This window comes from Myripristis murdjan, chromosome 8 (assembly GCF_902150065.1).
Source record: "Myripristis murdjan chromosome 8, fMyrMur1.1, whole genome shotgun sequence".
Classification (NCBI taxonomy): domain Eukaryota; kingdom Metazoa; phylum Chordata; class Actinopteri; order Holocentriformes; family Holocentridae; genus Myripristis; species Myripristis murdjan.
The window spans coordinates 26,730,489-26,747,737 of NC_043987.1; the positions used below are offsets into that span (position 1 = coordinate 26,730,489).

The 17,249-nt window shown below is 43.4% G+C and overlaps 1 protein-coding gene and 1 non-coding gene across 3 annotated transcripts in view; both read left to right on the top strand.

The window, feature by feature from the left end:
• Positions 1 to 1,526: 1,526 nt before the first annotated feature.
• Positions 1,527 to 17,249, top strand: part of kcnh6a (potassium voltage-gated channel, subfamily H (eag-related), member 6a) — a 29,672-nt gene continuing 13,949 nt past the window's right edge. For both annotated transcript variants that reach the window (XM_030058772.1, XM_030058773.1), the window contains exons 1-6: positions 1,527 to 1,819; positions 4,132 to 4,362; positions 6,035 to 6,187; positions 6,323 to 6,426; positions 7,941 to 8,250; positions 10,563 to 10,765. In XM_030058772.1, coding sequence (XP_029914632.1) covers positions 1,744 to 1,819; positions 4,132 to 4,362; positions 6,035 to 6,187; positions 6,323 to 6,426; positions 7,941 to 8,250; positions 10,563 to 10,765 — 1,077 coding nt within the window. In that variant the 5' untranslated portion in view covers positions 1,527 to 1,743. The remainder of the gene's footprint in view (positions 1,820 to 4,131; positions 4,363 to 6,034; positions 6,188 to 6,322; positions 6,427 to 7,940; positions 8,251 to 10,562; positions 10,766 to 17,249) is intronic.
• trnac-gca (transfer RNA cysteine (anticodon GCA)) lies at positions 5,924 to 5,995 on the top strand. The gene has a single exon. It is a non-coding gene; the product is annotated as a tRNA-Cys (tRNA).

The window sequence follows — 17,249 nt, forward strand, 5'->3', positions numbered from 1 at the left end:
AAACATTCATGAGAACATTTCTATATGCCAACAAGAATCTGCAGGGTGTCTGTGGTGCTTAACACTGAGAAGACAGACACTTTATCTTACTTTGTTTGTTTGGTTTTTTTTTTGTTTTTTCCTGTTGTGTTACTACAACATTGTTTAAGAGACTGTTGTTTTGTTTGTCTGTTTGATTTTGACACAGTGTAATTGTCAAACTGAACCCAGGATCGGGGTTGTAATCTGGCGGGGAGCCGCGGCAGCCAAACAGAATGAGGATGCTGCTATTTTGAGCGCACAGACTTGTGATGTGGAGTGAAGCAGCGCTCTGATGCGAGTCTGCACTCTGTCACCGTGTCAGACCACAGTCAAGCCAGCCACCGCATGACGGACAGCACTTCCGGTCACCAATTTCACAACAAAAGCCATTTAGGCGACGCTTTGTTGCAACCCGAGAAGACGGTCCAAAATGAAAACAAAGATTAAAGTAGGATTCTGTGATAAAATGAGGAAAAAGAACTCCGGCATGACAGAATGCGAATTAGAACTTCCGGTCATTGTTTTCAAAATAAAACCTCTTGTTGATGAGGATGTGTTGCAGCACTTTTTGAACAGCAGCTAAACCCCCAAACCACTTTTTTAAGCTGAAAATCAAAATATAAGAATATTCTGTGCTGTTGATGATGCATTCAGGTGCTATTAACAATATAAAACTGTGTAATTTATTTAATCTAAGTAGCCTGTATGAATTCCCAAATGTCATTCTCACATCACAGGCTATGCATCAATTGCCATAAAGGCTGAGGAGGGATAAATTATTGGTCTGTCTTTATATAATTCTCAGTGAAGAAAAATTCAAACACAGAACAAACACCGGGATCTAGAAAAGTGCGTTTTAGTCACATTTTAGTCATTTAGGGCATGTGGGAGAAATTTGCCTTCAGGACTTTCCGCCGGAAACCCTAAGAAAAGAAAAGGCTCTCTGGCAGAAATCCCCGATGGCAAATTTCTCCCACAACCGCAGCTGGGTCACAAGGTTTTGCAGGGAATAAAAAAAAAAGAGCTCCTGTGTGAAAAGCCGTCAAACTGTGAAGCCGATGGACTTCCGGTCTGAGCGCGGCTGCCTCCATCCGCCTTGACGCTCCTCTCGCCGCTCCTGTCACACCGAGGGCGGCCGGAGGGGAGTGGATCCACCGAAACTGGAGCTTCTCTCCTGTCGTCCTTATCGCCTCCTATCAAGACCTCAGGGTGAAACGCTGGGATTATAAAGCACACAACTTGGTGGGCTCCTGCGCTGCGCCGCTTCTCCTCACAACTTCTTTTTTTAATCCAAAGCAATTTTTTTGTCTTTATTATCCCGACTTGAAGGAAACTGCTTTATGCACTATTTCTTTTTCTTTCTTTTTTCTTTCTTTTTTCAAACAGGTCAGGTAGTTTTGCATACACTTTGTGCAATAGGTACACCTTGTTTACTTTTTTTTTTTTTTTTTTTTTTTTAGTGTGCAACATCCTGCATCTGCTATCGCCCTGGCAACCGGTCCTCCTCTCCATCCTTCTCCGGCTCTCCATCCCTCACCGTCAGCAGCAGCCTTTTGAAAAAATAAATAAATAAATAAATAAAACTGGTTTCATGCTCATCGCTCCACGGGAAGCAGGTTTATTTATTCTCCGCTGGTGGCGATTGACAATCTCCTATTTGTGAAAGTGCCGGTTAACTAAGCAGGTTCATGTGTCGGGGAAATCTCCACTGTCAGCGCCAAAATGCCTGTGAGACGCGGTCATGTTGCGCTCCAGAACACCTACCTGGACACCATCATCAGGAAATTCGACGGGCAAAGTAAGTGCACATCCATTTACTTTTAAGTTATCACCATGTGGTGTGGCGGAGGCGAGGGGGTCGAAATCTGAGAGAGACGCAGCCTAAACACACACACACACACAAAATAAATTCTACTTTCACTAAACCATCAGTGCATGCTTTTTTCTCTCTCCTCCTTATTAAATCCCCTGTTGGCGAGCGGCGTCAATCATTCTGACAATATGTGCTGTAAATTCACCAGGATAAAGGCTGATAAAGCCCATCCTAGGCTATAAAAAATGGGCAAAAAGGAGTTAATGTTGGTTTACATTGTATTACATCACTAATTACTGTATAACAATGGGCTCAGCTCCTGCTATGAGACTGGGCTTATTTATTATATGACATTGTTATCATCAGGAGGGATAGGGACACCCACAATAGATAATGGAAAAGTTAAAGTATAATAAAGTTAACCCCACTAAACAGATTAATGATACATGTGTTTCCTCCTTCATATGGATAACAGGATAGTCTTGTTAGTTTGGCACAGATGTGTAATTTTGATTGTGTTTTTTTTTTTTTTTTTTTTTTTTTTTTTTTTGCCCTGTTGCAGTTTAGTTACGTAATGTAGTTATTTATAATGTGGCTATAGGGTCACCCACGAGTATCAATTGTTTTTCACCCTGGGAAGCATACTGTGCCTTTTTGCTGTCGTCTATAAATTGTGTGGCCATGCATCAGTATCTACCAATTACATTTATTAGAGGGAAATTATTCAGTCATGCCATCTGGTTTACTGTGTTGAGATTTGTTGAGACTGTTTCACACTGGGCAGACCTGCAGGTTAACCTTATGCACGCTTTACATTATGTCGATGAAATAAAATGTCAATCTAATTTGTCTCAGTCCTGTTCAATCTGATAGACCCCCTCCCCCTCCCTGTTCTCCTCCTCCTCCTCCTCTTTTTTTATGTCCTGTGTGTTTGGGGGTTATTGCACCTGAATCTCTGTTTGCTTGCAAGAGCTCACATGATGCAGATTATGTTCCATTACCTCAAATGTTCCACTAACTGCAAAGAAAAACCACTGCCTGCAGATTGAGGAGGAACACGACCTGCTGTGTCCATAGTGACTGCTGAGGCCTGTGATAAGACTGATGTTGTGTCTGTCTTTCTCCTCTTCCTTTGCCACAGGGTGTAGTTTTATCTCACCATGGCCAAAATCTCATACTTTTGTACCTCCAGCAATGCCAAGTCATTAATTCACCTCGAGTCTGGCTGAGTTTTAGTTGTAGTGTGTAAAATAATCACCCAGCACACTGTGTGATTTGCATGGGAGACATACCCAATGATGTGTAACTGAGGCAAAGCCTGGCTGTCAATCAACAGCAGTCTCATTAGTGCAGCGCCGCTTACATCTAACCCAATGATGCACAAATGTATACGATTTTTTGACACAGCATTGTTACGTAATGGCCCTATGTGTATGTGCGTGTGTGGCCGCGTGCACGTGCGTGACCAGGTGAGGCACGTGCCACAGCGGTGCTGCTTAGCAACGCTGTGACGATCAGTGTTTCCGCTCCGAGCCCCAGATAATGACTTTGGATAGGGTGTGCTTTCCACCAGAGGACCTCACCCATTTACTTCATACAGAGGAACTGAATAGAGGAGCGAAAGGAGGGTCACCTTCTCTGGGCAAAGCACCAAGTCCGCTCCCTCTCATCTGTTTGGACAGTGAGCAGTGAGAGCTATTTAACCCAGTTCCACTGAAGGATAATAAAAGAGGCAGTCAGATGGCAGGGGTTATGTATGTACTTTTCATTCAGCTCATTGAACTCCTCCATTAACAGCCTTCGAACCACAACTGTCCTGATTCGCTTTCACGTTACACAACAATTTGAGCGTTGTGGTTTCTCTATTAGTAAAAAGAACTGGACACGATCCTCTCCGCTGATAAAGCCACCAGCTGACAGCCTTTAACAACCCTTAAATGACAAGAGGGACCTGAACTGGGCCTGACCTCACATCAGCTCTCAGCTTGAAGTGCCCAGCTGCTCCTCCTCAGTCCCCGGGGAAAGTCCTCCCACTAATGCAATTAGCACCACAGAAAGGTGGACTTCATTAGTTCCACTTCAGCTGATTGTTGGGAGGAATAAGGAAAACCCTATAAAGCCTTGGATCTCATTGTGATCAAGACATATAGTTATGCATTAGCCCAATAGCAGGACTCTTCAGATGTAGTTTTTGTCATTCAAAATGCAATCAAGCAGTTTAGTTTCCTTACTTATATGACACTTCCACTCCATCTGACATCCTGAAGCATCACTCCCTGCTCTTTATCTTTTGTCAGATCGCAAATTTTTGATTGCCAACGCCCAGATGAAGAACTGCGGGATCATCTACTGCAACGAAGGCTTCTGCCAGATGTTTGGCTTCACCAGGGCAGAGATCATGCAGCAGCCCTGCACCTGTCAGTTCCTGGTGGGTCCCGGCACCATGAAGAGCGCCCTGGCACAGCTGGCGCAGGCCCTGCTGGGCTCTGAGGAGCGCAAGGTGGAGATCCTCTACTACGCTAAGGAAGGTAAGACACAGGAGGGAAGCAGGGTGAAGATGGAAGGGAGGGAGGAGGGAGGACAGGAGATTACGAGGCAGTGTTGCAGCGGAGAACCCAGTTTTTGCAGAGCCACATCTCTGGCAAGGCGCCTGCTATCATTCCAGAAACTAAAGCCTTGCTATGGAAAGGCACCAGCTCTTTGGAGCACATTCACAAAGGACAGCAGGCCCTCATAATCACTTCTTAAGACCTTTTTTTACTGATAAACATTTGTTAGCTTCAGTTTAAATCCCAGTCTTCACTCTGTTGCCATTTGCCCAAACCATGGGTTAGGGTTAAGACTGCTCACAAATCCCAACCCATCTTTATTTTGATCATAAAGCTCTTTGCAAACTTAGTTGTTTTTTTAAGAGCTTTATAAATGAAAGTACTTTTTAGCCTAGATAGGAAGCAAGAAGGTAAGACGGCTGATGGTAGGAGATAGAGAAAGTATCTAAAGTACCAGGAAAGAGCTGAGTGACAGAGTTAAAAAAAAAAAAAAAATACAGCTTCACTTTTTGAGTCTCTGTTCTCGAGGCTTCACTGCCTCTCTTTGATTTTGTGTGATGACAACACCACCGCCGACTGCAGACTCGGTGACCCACAGTGTGTGGAGGTGTGTCAAGCAGACAGAGTTACCTCTCCTCTGCCTCTTTCTCCTGCAATCCTTTTTATTCCTCCCCGATTCCCATATTCTCCGCCTGTCGGTCTGTCTGGCACAAAGGCACAGAGGCAGAAATCCTTCAGCTCAGGGATGGAGGCAAGCAAACACGCGCGGCTTAGAAGATACACAGTCAAACACCATAAACACCAGCCGAAAGCATTAACATTTACATGCAGACACATGTGCACACACAGGCCTATACATACACACACACACACCTGTGTTTTGTTACTTTGGCCATTTGGGCATGAGGCGTGCAGTTTAGAGTGCTGTTGTCATGGAAATGCAATCAGTGTGCCAGCTCAGATCCACTAAGCATCTATTTATTTTGTCTCCTGCTGCCTAACACTGCACTCCCAGACTGAACAGACAGATTCATGCCCAACGTGATTCAGCCCCGCTCAGCTGTCTTCACATGGCCGTGTACTTTTAATTGTTCTATCTGTTTTTTTTTTTGTTTTTTTTAATACTCCAAATAAATTTATTCTGTTTTCACTCAGGCCGGATGTGTGAAAGGGGTTGTGCGAGTGCATAACATGTGCACGCACGTCTGTGTATGTGCATGTGTAAGTGTCTGTGTGTGTGTGTGTGTGTGTGAGCCTCCATACCCCGACTTCTATATTTAGTCCACGCTGATTACAGTGTTAAGTCAAACCCGTGGAGAGTGTCGCCCATTTACCTTTTTTCAGCTTTCCATATTTGAACTCTGCTTCCTTCACTCCTCCTGCTCTCGTTCTCTCTCTCTCTCTAACCCTCTTTCCCAATTTCACCTAACATATGGTCATGCAAGGAAACTACAATACTTTATTGCTGTTTAAAAATAAGTAGCACATACAGCAGATAAGACCACCAACATTCACAATCATTGTTAACATTAGAACCTGTGGGGGTATAGCTCAGTGGTAGAGCATTTGACTGCAGATCAAGAGGTCCCTGGTTCAACTCCAGGTGCCCCCTGCTCTCCTGATGTGTTTGTTTTTCCACTCTGTTTCACAGGAACCTGCAGACCATGCCTAATAGACGTGGTCCCTGTTAAAAATGAGGAAGGCGTTGTCATCATGTTCATCCTCAACTTCCAGGAGCTCATCGACCCTTCCCTGAAGAAAGTAGGGCTCCGGCAAAGAGTCGCCCAGGGCTGGATATGGGCAGGTAAATCACTGCATCTGTATCGGCATGTTATTTGTTGAACTTTTGAGCTTGTTTCTCTGTTTCCACCTGAGATGAGCAGATACATGAGTGCTCTGATTGCGGCGGCCGAGCTGAACGTGTGAATTTCCCCCGCAGGGCAGAATCGCAGGCTGAAGATGAGGCTGCCAACGCTGCGCTCCATGAGGCGACCCTCGCTTTCCAAAGAGCAGTTTGAAGGGGTGGTGGTGGACTACCTGCAGGTGAGGTGGAACACACACACACACACATACACACACACACACACGATCACATAATACTGTCTCCTGCATGCAAGAACAGCTCAGATTACTGTATCTACACCTGCGAGTGTCTGGACGAACCAGAGCCAGACACGTCCTTCTCCAAATATTGAGATATTGAGCGTGAAGCTTAGCCCTGTTGGCCTGATGGTGGCGCTGTGGTGAGCCAGTGAGGTAGCTATACCAAATGTCAGACCCCAGTGTCAAAATCCATCATTTCCTGCAAGTTTTATCCAGAACAAACCAGCAGAGACTCAGAAATCACTGATGAGAGACAGATGGACGGAGCTCAGCACGCGGTCCCCTCTGTGATCTCTGGTCCTGGGGGACAAACGAGGACTGATTGCTTCACACCTCCCAGATTCTTCTCACTGGTATTCCAAGAGATCCAATCTCCAGGTTTCCCATGACAGTTTTTAATTGACTTCCAAATTTTGAGTCATCGCTTCTTGCACAAAGAGATAATAAAGTATTTCTGATTCTGGTCCTGATCATTTCCTGAGAGGTGGAAGTAACTAATTACATTTACATTTTTTTGTACTTGTGCTTTTTTGAGTATTTTTTTAAAGTTGGTAATTTTACTTTTACTTGAATATATATTTGCTTGGATATTGCACTTCACTGCATTTTTTTTTTTTTTTTGCATTTTTAAATAAGATCCATTACAGAGATCAAATGATCAATGACAACGAACGCTCGGTCAGCAAAGATGAGAAGAGGAATCTGCTAATACTTTGTTGGTTGCACGATGAAAAACTGCAGATGGTCAATGGAAGCAAGGGCCATTTAGACTAAACTGGCAAAAAAATGTGGAATAAGTGTGGAAAAAAAGGGAAAATATCAGTGAGTTGACCTGACGATGAGAACCATGTAGACTTAGCCATCACATTACGTTATTATTCCACAGTTTTGCAGAATGCACCTTTAAAAGAATGCAGTTTGAACCGTGTACTCTCCTCCTTTTCTAACTGCATGGAAAAGATCACAGCAAACAGCAAGGAACTCGGTCCCTTCTACTCTGAGTACATTTTAAATGAGACACTTTTTAGTTTTACTTTAGGAGGTTTTTACAGCAGAAATTAGTAAATTAAAGTAAAAGATCAGCAAAGTAACATTACTTCTGCTTGAGTAGAAATTTCTAGTGCTTATTCTACCACTGAAAAAAGATACCCAACAAGGTGTATCTTCTGGGTTTTCTGTTTATAGAAAAGGTGAAAACTGGTGTTTATTGAGTAAAATTTTGTTTAGCTTTAAATTCTCCTGATCCTGTAACCCTGTATTTGTCATTTCTTTTTGGTGTCTCTTGGACGGGATGTAACTTAAACTGGAATTTCCCCTTGTGGGATTAATAAAGTGTAACTTACTTACTTACTTACTTAAATACTTAAAGTCAAACTCTGGTGGCTGTTTATTTACCAAGACATATACTCATACATATACTTTTTTTTGTCCTCTTGCTGCTCTGTCCTCGGCAGCCGAACAGCGAGGACGTCCCTCTGAAAGAGTTTCGCATCCCGTCCAAGGAGAGCTGCATGCAGTCAGAGACGGAGGCCCTGATCGAGCAGGACCTGGACCCCCCCTCCCCGGCGCCGCAGTCCTCCCCCAAGCGCCGCTCTCTGTTGGCAGACAGGCTGGACCCGGGCGCCGCCTTCCCCCGGGGGTCTTTACCCCGGAGCTGCTCTCGGGACAGCGTCCGCAGCCTCCGGCGGGCCTCGTCCCTCGACGACATCGATGGCATGAGGGCAGAGTGGAGCAGCCGAGCCGGAGACCCGCGCCTCAACAGCAGTGAGTGTCTCAGCCTGAGGCGGCGAGCGTCTCCGTGGCAGGCGGGGTGGGGATACCAGGAACGTTTAGATTATTCTTATTTCATTCTAAGTGCTAGAATATTTTCCTGACATCATTTCATAAAACTTTCTGTGTTTCAAGATTTTATTTTATCTGCTGTAACCTGTGACAGACATATGACCTTAAATAATTTCTTTCTTCCCATTTTTTATGACAGGCAGTTTTGTGCAAGTTCACACTTCTCAAAAACTAAGTTCATAGTTCCAAAAATGAACAAGTTCTGTTTTTTTTTTATCAGCTTATCTGAGCTTTTCTTTTTCAGTAGAATCTCCTCTCACCATCCCCAGCATCCAATCACTGCCCCTGCCCACCTCCCAAAATAATAATAAAAAAAAAAACTACTGTAGGAATGACAATATAGTACTATAGAATTACAGATATTGTGTTTGAAAGGCAAGAAGAACCAATGTGAGTGCATGTTTTACCACTTAAACAATGTGTCACATAGCACAACAGCTCAAAAGAGATCAGTCTTATCATCTCACCCTTTGGAAATGATTTCTTGTAATCGCTTGAAAATCAAGATCGGTTGGATGCTTCAACTTCATGTTTCTTTTTCAATTCAGTTCCGATGTGGCTGACCTTGTGACTTGTTTTGTCAGACTCGGCGGGCACAATGTGCGCAAACGTGAGATTTTTTCCGTTTGAATCTGCACTGATTTCAGTGATTTGTTCACAAAGCTCAGGTGCTACGTGTTGTAGTTTACATCACCGGCCTCTTTATAGTGAATTTACATTGTGTGTTGTAAGTAATGACTTTATTCCCAAATGTGTTGAACCTCGTCTAAATGCATATTGGTTGTTATCAAGGGCTCCTGTCCTCCTTCTTGTTATTCCTCACAGTACTGAAGAGCAAGTAAACACAAACCACAAGGGTTTAAACATTAGACCCACAAAACGTTGCACACAGCACCTTTAAAATCGAACACGCTGTGGATTGGAACTTGTGCAACGTTAAAAACTATTTATTGAAGCTTCAAAAGCGCTGGGATGTCCGGGCTGGGTCCGAGTCCTTTGCTGCATGTCAGATGCTAAAAAAAAGCCTTAAAAGGACAAAAAGCGGGAGCAGTGTGATCTGTTCAAGTTGTCCACAGCCAATAAAAAGGGAGTTAAAATTTAAGTTTTTAAGTTTGAATTAACTGCATATTGTTAGGTGCTTCCAATCTTTTTTTATTTTGAGTATTTGCAAACCTTTTCTTTGCACTGCTTTATGACGTGCTTGTAATATCCAAAATTAAATCTATTCTGTGACATACAAAAGCTTTTACCACAAAGCCTGCACTGAGCATTTTATTTATTCTGTAAATTGCTGGTAAATGGTGATTTTTTTTTTTTTAAAGCACACGACATGAGCCACAGACCTGCAAGCACTTCATCCCAGCGGGACAGCACCCGAGAGAGGCTTTTCTTGTCTGACCGATCACACATCCGCAACACACAGCACGGCCTTCTGCGCACGTGCAGCCGCCTGATGCTTATTCCAGCAGAGACACACTAATCAATCCTTCTGCCCCGTAGCACCTGTCAGTGTGTGTGCATGTGTGTGTGTGTGTGTGCGTGTGTGAGTGTGTGTGTACAGAATCACGGTCTCCTCTTCTTCTTTTCTGTCAAAATTGCACACCGAGGTCTCTAAACACCCACCGTCACATCTGCCCTTCTCATCTCTCAGGGGAAATACTGTGCTTATTTTTTTTTTTTTTTTCATATGGATATATAGGTATAGATTTTTTTTTAATCCCCACAGAATTCAGTTTCCACTTGTGAACAATTTCTCTGTCCCAGTTCTAGAGACTCTGTTCACATTTCCTCATAGTTTTTGACAGATTTGTGTCTTCATCTGTGTTTTTGAGGACGGGTATCGTGGTCTGTCCTGATTCAAGTGTAAGGACAAAAGACATTATTTTTGACATTTACGTCACTAAGAATTTTTTTTTTTTTACCCTATATAGCAAAGTTTCTGATGTGTAACAGTTTAATTGCACTACATGTGTTTCAGAGTGTTTTTCTTGACAGCTTTGTGTTTTGGACACCTGTAATTTTAGATTTGTGAATGTGTTTTGACACTGAATTAGAGTTACAGCAAATATATATATATATATAAAAAGAAATCACAGTATTAACAACAATTTTTTAATGATAAACTTCATTTTTGACACCACTTGATTATTTTAAGTCACATTGTAATCCACCCTCTGCCTTTTTCCCGGGGCTGTTTTGCAGTCTGGGTTGATAAGTGCTGCTCTGTGCTGCAGATCTGAAGCCCAGCGCTCTGAACTCCACGTCGGACTCGGACCTGATGAGGCACCGGGCCATCAGCCGCATCCCTCAGGTCAGCCTCACCTTCGGCTCCGACCGGATGAGACCTCCCTCCCCCACCGAGATCGAGATCATCGCACCCAGCAAGATAAAAGACCGGACCCAGAACGTCACCGAGAAAGTCACGCAGGTCACACAGGTGAGGGATTAAACCGGACGGGGTAAACCGCAGGGGGAACGAGTGTTAATTATCATCTGCACGAAGAAAATGACAGATGATTCTCTTCTTTTCTAGAATATTGCAAAGCCTCTAAGGACCTGACCTTGGCAGTCCTTAGTCTCTGATTAACCCTTTGAACTCAGAGTTTCCCCTAAATTCCTCCTTAAATACTTAAAAAAAAAAAAAAAGCAAAACATGTTTTCCATATTTTACCACAATGTCACATATATATTATGTATCTGTGGGTTGCAAAGCTTCATTTAAGCAACATCATACTTTTACTGAGTGAAATATTCAAACCCAAGTCGCCATTGTTATGTCATTATTTGCATATTGATAGATCTGCACATTTATAATGAGGGCAAGGAGTTACAATTATGGCACTATGGGTGTTTTTTGATGGAACAAACTTCTAAATATGTCAATTTGATGAAGAGAGATTATTTTTAGGGGCTTAATTAATGGCTTGAAAGGGACTTTAAAACAAAGTTCTGTAGGTTTGAACCTGCGGGGACATTAAGAGCAACAGCTAAATTACTTCAATGTTACATGCAACTCATAAATCTTCCTCTAATAACAATACAATATAATTCATATCTGATAGATTCTTATTTCTACCTTATTCTCCTTTGATGTTCTCTATTACTACTTGCTGCTGTAATAGTGCAATTTTCCCACCGGGCTTCATCTAATCCAGTCTGACATGAGGCCGACCCCGGTGATCCCTCTCCACCGCCACAAAGAGGCCTGTTGGGTTTCTGTTTAGCGCTCTTTCATGTGGCTGCGAAAAGCGCCTCAGCACCCAGAGGCAGCAGGGTGAGACTCCACCGTTTATCTCACCGCGTCGCCGTTTCTTCAAATTAGCAGCGGGAAACCTGAAGAGAGGAGAACGGCACCGCTCATTTGTTTTGTGTCACACATGCCGAGGATTAGATGTGCGGAGGCTGACAGAGCCTCGACAGGTTTGTGTAAATCATTTTGTGGTTTACGTCAGAGCTATTAAATCAAATAAATAAACGAAATAAAAATCCGAGAGGTAGGCCAATGTACAGATTTCCCATGCCAAGATGACTTGCACTGTTCCTCAACAAGATATAATATTAATAGTATAGTAGTAGTGGTACTACAAGTCCTCTTGAGGTGTGGTGTGGTTTAATTACAGTAAATGAGGGAAGGGAGGAAGAAAGGTGATGACTCCATTTATTGTGACTGTGCTCATATTTCTGAAATTAAAATAGCAATTTCTAAGGCAAAAATCCCACCAAAAAACTAAAGAAAAACTGAAGTTTAATGTGGTTTTAAGTATGGAGAAAAAAAAATCTAAGACATCAGAGCGCATCAGACTGACACCTGTTCATCTGGGGTTTTTTTGGGTTTTTTTTTTTTATCTCTAACTGTCTTCAGGTATGTGTTGCTCTATATTCTCTATATTTTCAATGAAATATCAGTTTGTTTCTGCTTTGGGAAACTGGGAGAAATAACGCTGTTATCATCTCCTGCTCCCACCCTGCTGTTGTCCTGCATGTTGAGTTGAGGCTGTTTGGCTGGTTGCTGGTTGTTGATCTCCCAACACATTCAAACGGGCACATCCGAATCGATTCCTCCACCCACGTGAAGATCAGCTGCGTCAGGCCTGATAAACGGTGTTCGCCTCTGTCTCTCTGAAGATGTTAGATGACATCTGCAGCCACGGGGTGAAAGCGTGAAAGTAAAATCTCACCTGAGGTGCGACATCGATGGCACTGGCAGCAGCAGCAAAAAAAAAAAAAAAAAACCTCTCAGCCACCTGTCATCACACCACCGTGTCTGTGTGCACATTTCGTCACACTGTCCCCTCTCACTCACACACACGCACACACACACACACCACCGAAACGTCATGGAAAGGCCTGCTTGGTCCAGGCGGGAGCTGGCAGTCGGACACAGTGGGGCTCCCTCAGTGCATCACACTAACCCAGATTATCTGCCGAGCTGCCAGAAAGGTCAGATGACCCGCTCTGCAGCCGGCCTGCCTGCATCATTTCTCATGTGCGCGCGTCTTGCATAACCTCTGACAGCACGCCTATGCATTGTAAAGGGGTCTTGAAGTCGAGTGAATTGCTGTTGCAGTGTGTGAACGGGCTGGTCTCTGAGATCTCGCCTCACACCGGGGAGGATGAGCCGTATCGACCTCCGGCTTTGACTTGGTGCACCGTGTGGGAGAGATGGATTGGCTCAGCTGACTCCTCTGTAGTTCTGGCAGGAAACCGTCTCTGATGTCTTGACTTGATTAACACCGTGTTCGCTCGGATGATGAAGACACCTCTCTTTGTGTTGGCACACCGTCCGATGGCCTGTTTTCTGCCCAGTGGGATTGGTGTCATTCCTGCAGTTATGTTTTTGTTAGGGAGCAAAAAGCAGCCAATTTAGCCACGGCACTCTGTTTCATTTGTTTAAACCACTGAGATTTTATGGTAATCTGTGATATTTTGGGATTATGTGCCAGGGTATTTCTGCAATTCACTTCCCAGAAAAATTTTCAATCAAACAGTGTGTACAGGACTATATATTTTTTCTTTCTGTCTGTCTTTCTTTATTCTTTTATATTAATTTATTTTATATTTACTTATTATTTCAAACATAAGTGCAGGTGACTACGTCAGCACACACATGCAACACACACAAAAACCAGCAAAAAGTGAGACCGTCAACAAGCTGCAGCACAGCACATCACGATCACACGATAAATCCATCATTAGGTCAATTTACCAATCGGTCAGATATCGGAGAATTCATGTTAATCAAAAAATAAAAGAAGAGCTAAATAAAAAAACAGAAAGAGCTCCAGGCATCAGGATTATCAGAGCTGTGGTGGGGTTTGGCAGATTTGGATAGAATATAGGATTAAAGTCTAAAAGTGTAGTATATCCTAGACTAAAGTCTGGGATTAGAGGGGTCAAGAAAGAGGAAATATGGCTCCCAAGTGTTATAGAAGGCACAGCACTTGTTAAAGATTTGTTTGGCATGAAGTAAATAAAAACTTGGGCCAATTAGTTCTTGTTAAGCTTCTTCCTGTTGGGGACTTGAATCCTTGAATCATCGTTTTCTTCTTCCTGTCGTCTCATGCCTCGTGGCGTTTGATTGAGCCACCAGCAGCCTCAGACCTTAATGTTCAGTGTGTGTTCAGTGTGTGTGCGTGTGCGTGTGTGTGTGTGTGTGTGTGTGTGTGTGGGCGGGAGGGGGATCACAGGCAGTGTCTATGGCAGAGGAGGGAGTTCTGGCGACATGCTGTTATGAAAGCGAGTGCTGCAGTTGGGGGGGTATCGAGCGGCCCTCGGTGGCTTATCGCTGCCAATGACCTTGGCCTCCGGGGCTAATGGAAGTAGAGGGCAGCAAGGGCCCGGGCACCGGCTCCTTTCCTGTCTGTCAAACCACAAACTCCCTCCCAAAACCGCACCACAGCCCCCTCAGCCGTCTTCACATTGGCATCGCTTTGCATTCTTGCTCTTGTCCATCTTTTTGTTATTATATTTTTAAATTGTTCTTGTTTCCTTTTGCTCAGTTCGTGAAGCTCGAATTGACTCACAGCGGTATCATGGCCACGAGGTCAAAGACGAGGTTTTAGGTCACACCGATCATTACGGCTCTCGCAGGCGGCTGCAGGAATAAAGAGCGCGGTGGGTTTCACCTCAGTGCAGAACGGTGCTCCAGAAGTGGCGCGTTGCTGTCCTGCTACATGCACACTTCACATGTGGCCTTCAGCTCTGGCTGCATTCCATCACACAGTAAACTTCTTCATTATCCCGCCTTTATAATTGGATTTCGATTGGCAAATTACAAAAAAGGGAAATGAAGGCTGCCATTGATCTTTGGTCATATTGATTTGTCTGCATAACATGAAGCGCACAATGGGGTTGACTGATCTGCAGCTCATAGAGAACTGCTGCAGCAGAGCCCTGGCACGTTGTGACCAGCGGTGTGTGTGTGTGTGTGTGTGTGTGTGTGTGTGTGTGTGTGTGTGTGTGTGTGTGTTTTGGAAATATAGAAGTGTGTTTAGGTGGCGCCCCCTGGCTTTGAATTAGCTTAACATACGAGTCTGTGTAGTAGGCCAGGTGGAATTTTATATTTGTTTTTGCAGGTTTGCACTGGGATTGCATGATCAATTATGAGGGTAAGTGTGTGGACCTGTTACAGTGTATGTGTGTGTGTGTGTGTGTGTGTGTGTGTGTGTGTGTGTACATAATAAACACTCAGACTTATGTTGGCAAAGATTTCAGAGTGAAACTTGGGGTTTGAACAGGCTCTTCTTATATGCATTTATAATTAATGTAGATTCAAATCAATCCATCGTGAATGAATTAAGTAGTTAATTAGCGTAATATCAGAGTTGGCCTTTGTATTTGAAACAATACCCATAATCCCCTTGGTTTCATATGCAAACAGGTTCAATCTAGTTAAATACACCATCTCATCAATAATTTCCTGACTCCAAGACGACATAATACATAAACAGGATTACAGTGAATCACATGCAAATCTAGATATCTGATTTTTACATCATTCTTGGCCTTCAAGTCTCAAGATTTGGGGCAACCCATAAAACGGGCAAAGTGACAAGTCCCAGCCACTGTCAGCAGAAGTTTATTGTAATAATTGGAAGTAAAATCGTATATTTCTTTCTATCTGGGAAGGTAAAAATGTTGTTTGTCACCATCAATCAGCTTTTGGAGTTCTTTGGTTTTGTCCATGTTCAGCTCCAGTAGAAAACGTGGACGCTCTCTCTCTCTCTCTCTCGCTCATAGAGCCACTGAAGCATTTATTAACAGTGCTGATGAATGAACGGGGACCCCACTGTGAGGGCTGGGCTACAGGGCGCTGAGAGCAAGGGAGCAGGAGGGAGAGAGAGAGAGAGAGAGACAGGGAGAGACAGACAGACAGAGGGACAAAGGGACAGCAGGCACCTTCTCCATGTTTTAGTCTTTGTTTTCAGTCAACATGAGCTTCAAACAGAAACTCCAGCCTGTGAGTACAACTTCAGCTCCAACCCCAATCCTCCCTACAACATTCCTTGTGCTTTTTTTTTTTCAACCTGTTTGTTTATCTCCATTCATCCCTATTTCCTCCCTCCTCTCTCTCTTTATTTCTGCCTCACCTGGCTGCAGAGGTGAGCCACATCCCAGCTGGTTACGGTCTAAGCCGATACCGTGTCACCGTGTTGCATTTGACCTTTATCATTGCTGTTACAAGTTTAAAAAAAATGTGAATTGTAATTGTTAAATGTATGTATCTAATGAATTAGGACATGTTGACTGAAATAGTAATGCCAAATGAATGGAAGGTTGAAGAAGAAGAGAAAATAACAACTGAGTGAAATTAGTTACATGTACATTTTCCACCATTCAACAGCATGTGGAACACCTCAGTCTTTTTTTTTTTTGGCATTTCATATTTTTTCAGTGAAAGCAGAGAGACAGGACATGTAGCAAAGGGCTCAGGTTGTACGTGCTCTGCCAGGTGAGCAAAATGGGCGCCACCCAAATACAAAAAAAACTTTGTCCAGAAAATAAAAACCTTTTTTTTCAGTTTTCATAGTAGGAAAACCTTGTGTTTTATTACAGGAGGTAAATTTTGTACTCACCATCATGATTTATATCAAAAGTTGTCCGCTCCTCTTCAGCAACAACAAGAGAAATTGTCCTGCGTTGTGTTTATCTTGAAGTGTGTATTTTCTGTGTTTTTGTCGTTCCAATGCAGTTTCTATAAAACTCTTGTTCTCTCGTTTGCTGCAGAGAGCTGTTGCGTGCAAACTGGAGGCGACGGCCGCTCTCTGGGTATCGTTATGAAACTGAACTGAGGACAATATCAATAACCTCAAATTTCTCGGATGAGTGAATCATTGCTTTTCTGTGCACATGTGCTTTCCCTCGTTATCTTTTCATATAGGTTAATTGGCCCAGGTGCATGATATTATTACACACACACACACACACAGCACACATATATATGTATATATGCACATGCTTGGACACACACACAATCACACACTCACACACACACGCGCAGTGATCAATGCTTTCTTTCAAAGTCCTGCAGGTTTGTGTTGTGTGAGAATAATTCAATAAGTCCTCTGTGGCTTCTCACATGCTGCTGCTGCTGTATTGAAGATAGTTAATCCTCTGGGCAAGCGCAATGTTTATAGGTCATTTTGGTTGAACTAGTCCAACTTCTTTTTGTCACAGTGGCTAAGTTCACCGTTATGCAAACTAAAATGCAAAAGTAGGTCTGACCAGTTGAGCCGTTGCCAACCACAAACGAGGAACTGGAAAGACAGCAATGCATTGACAGCAGTGGAATAGTATTTCACCATGGGCTACTTAGTTAATGCGGGTATGGATGTGAATAGTGGTGCACCAGAAACGCGTTATAATCTACATGCATCCTGGAAAAGAGCATTTTCACATCAGCACCGGCTGCTAATTCAGGC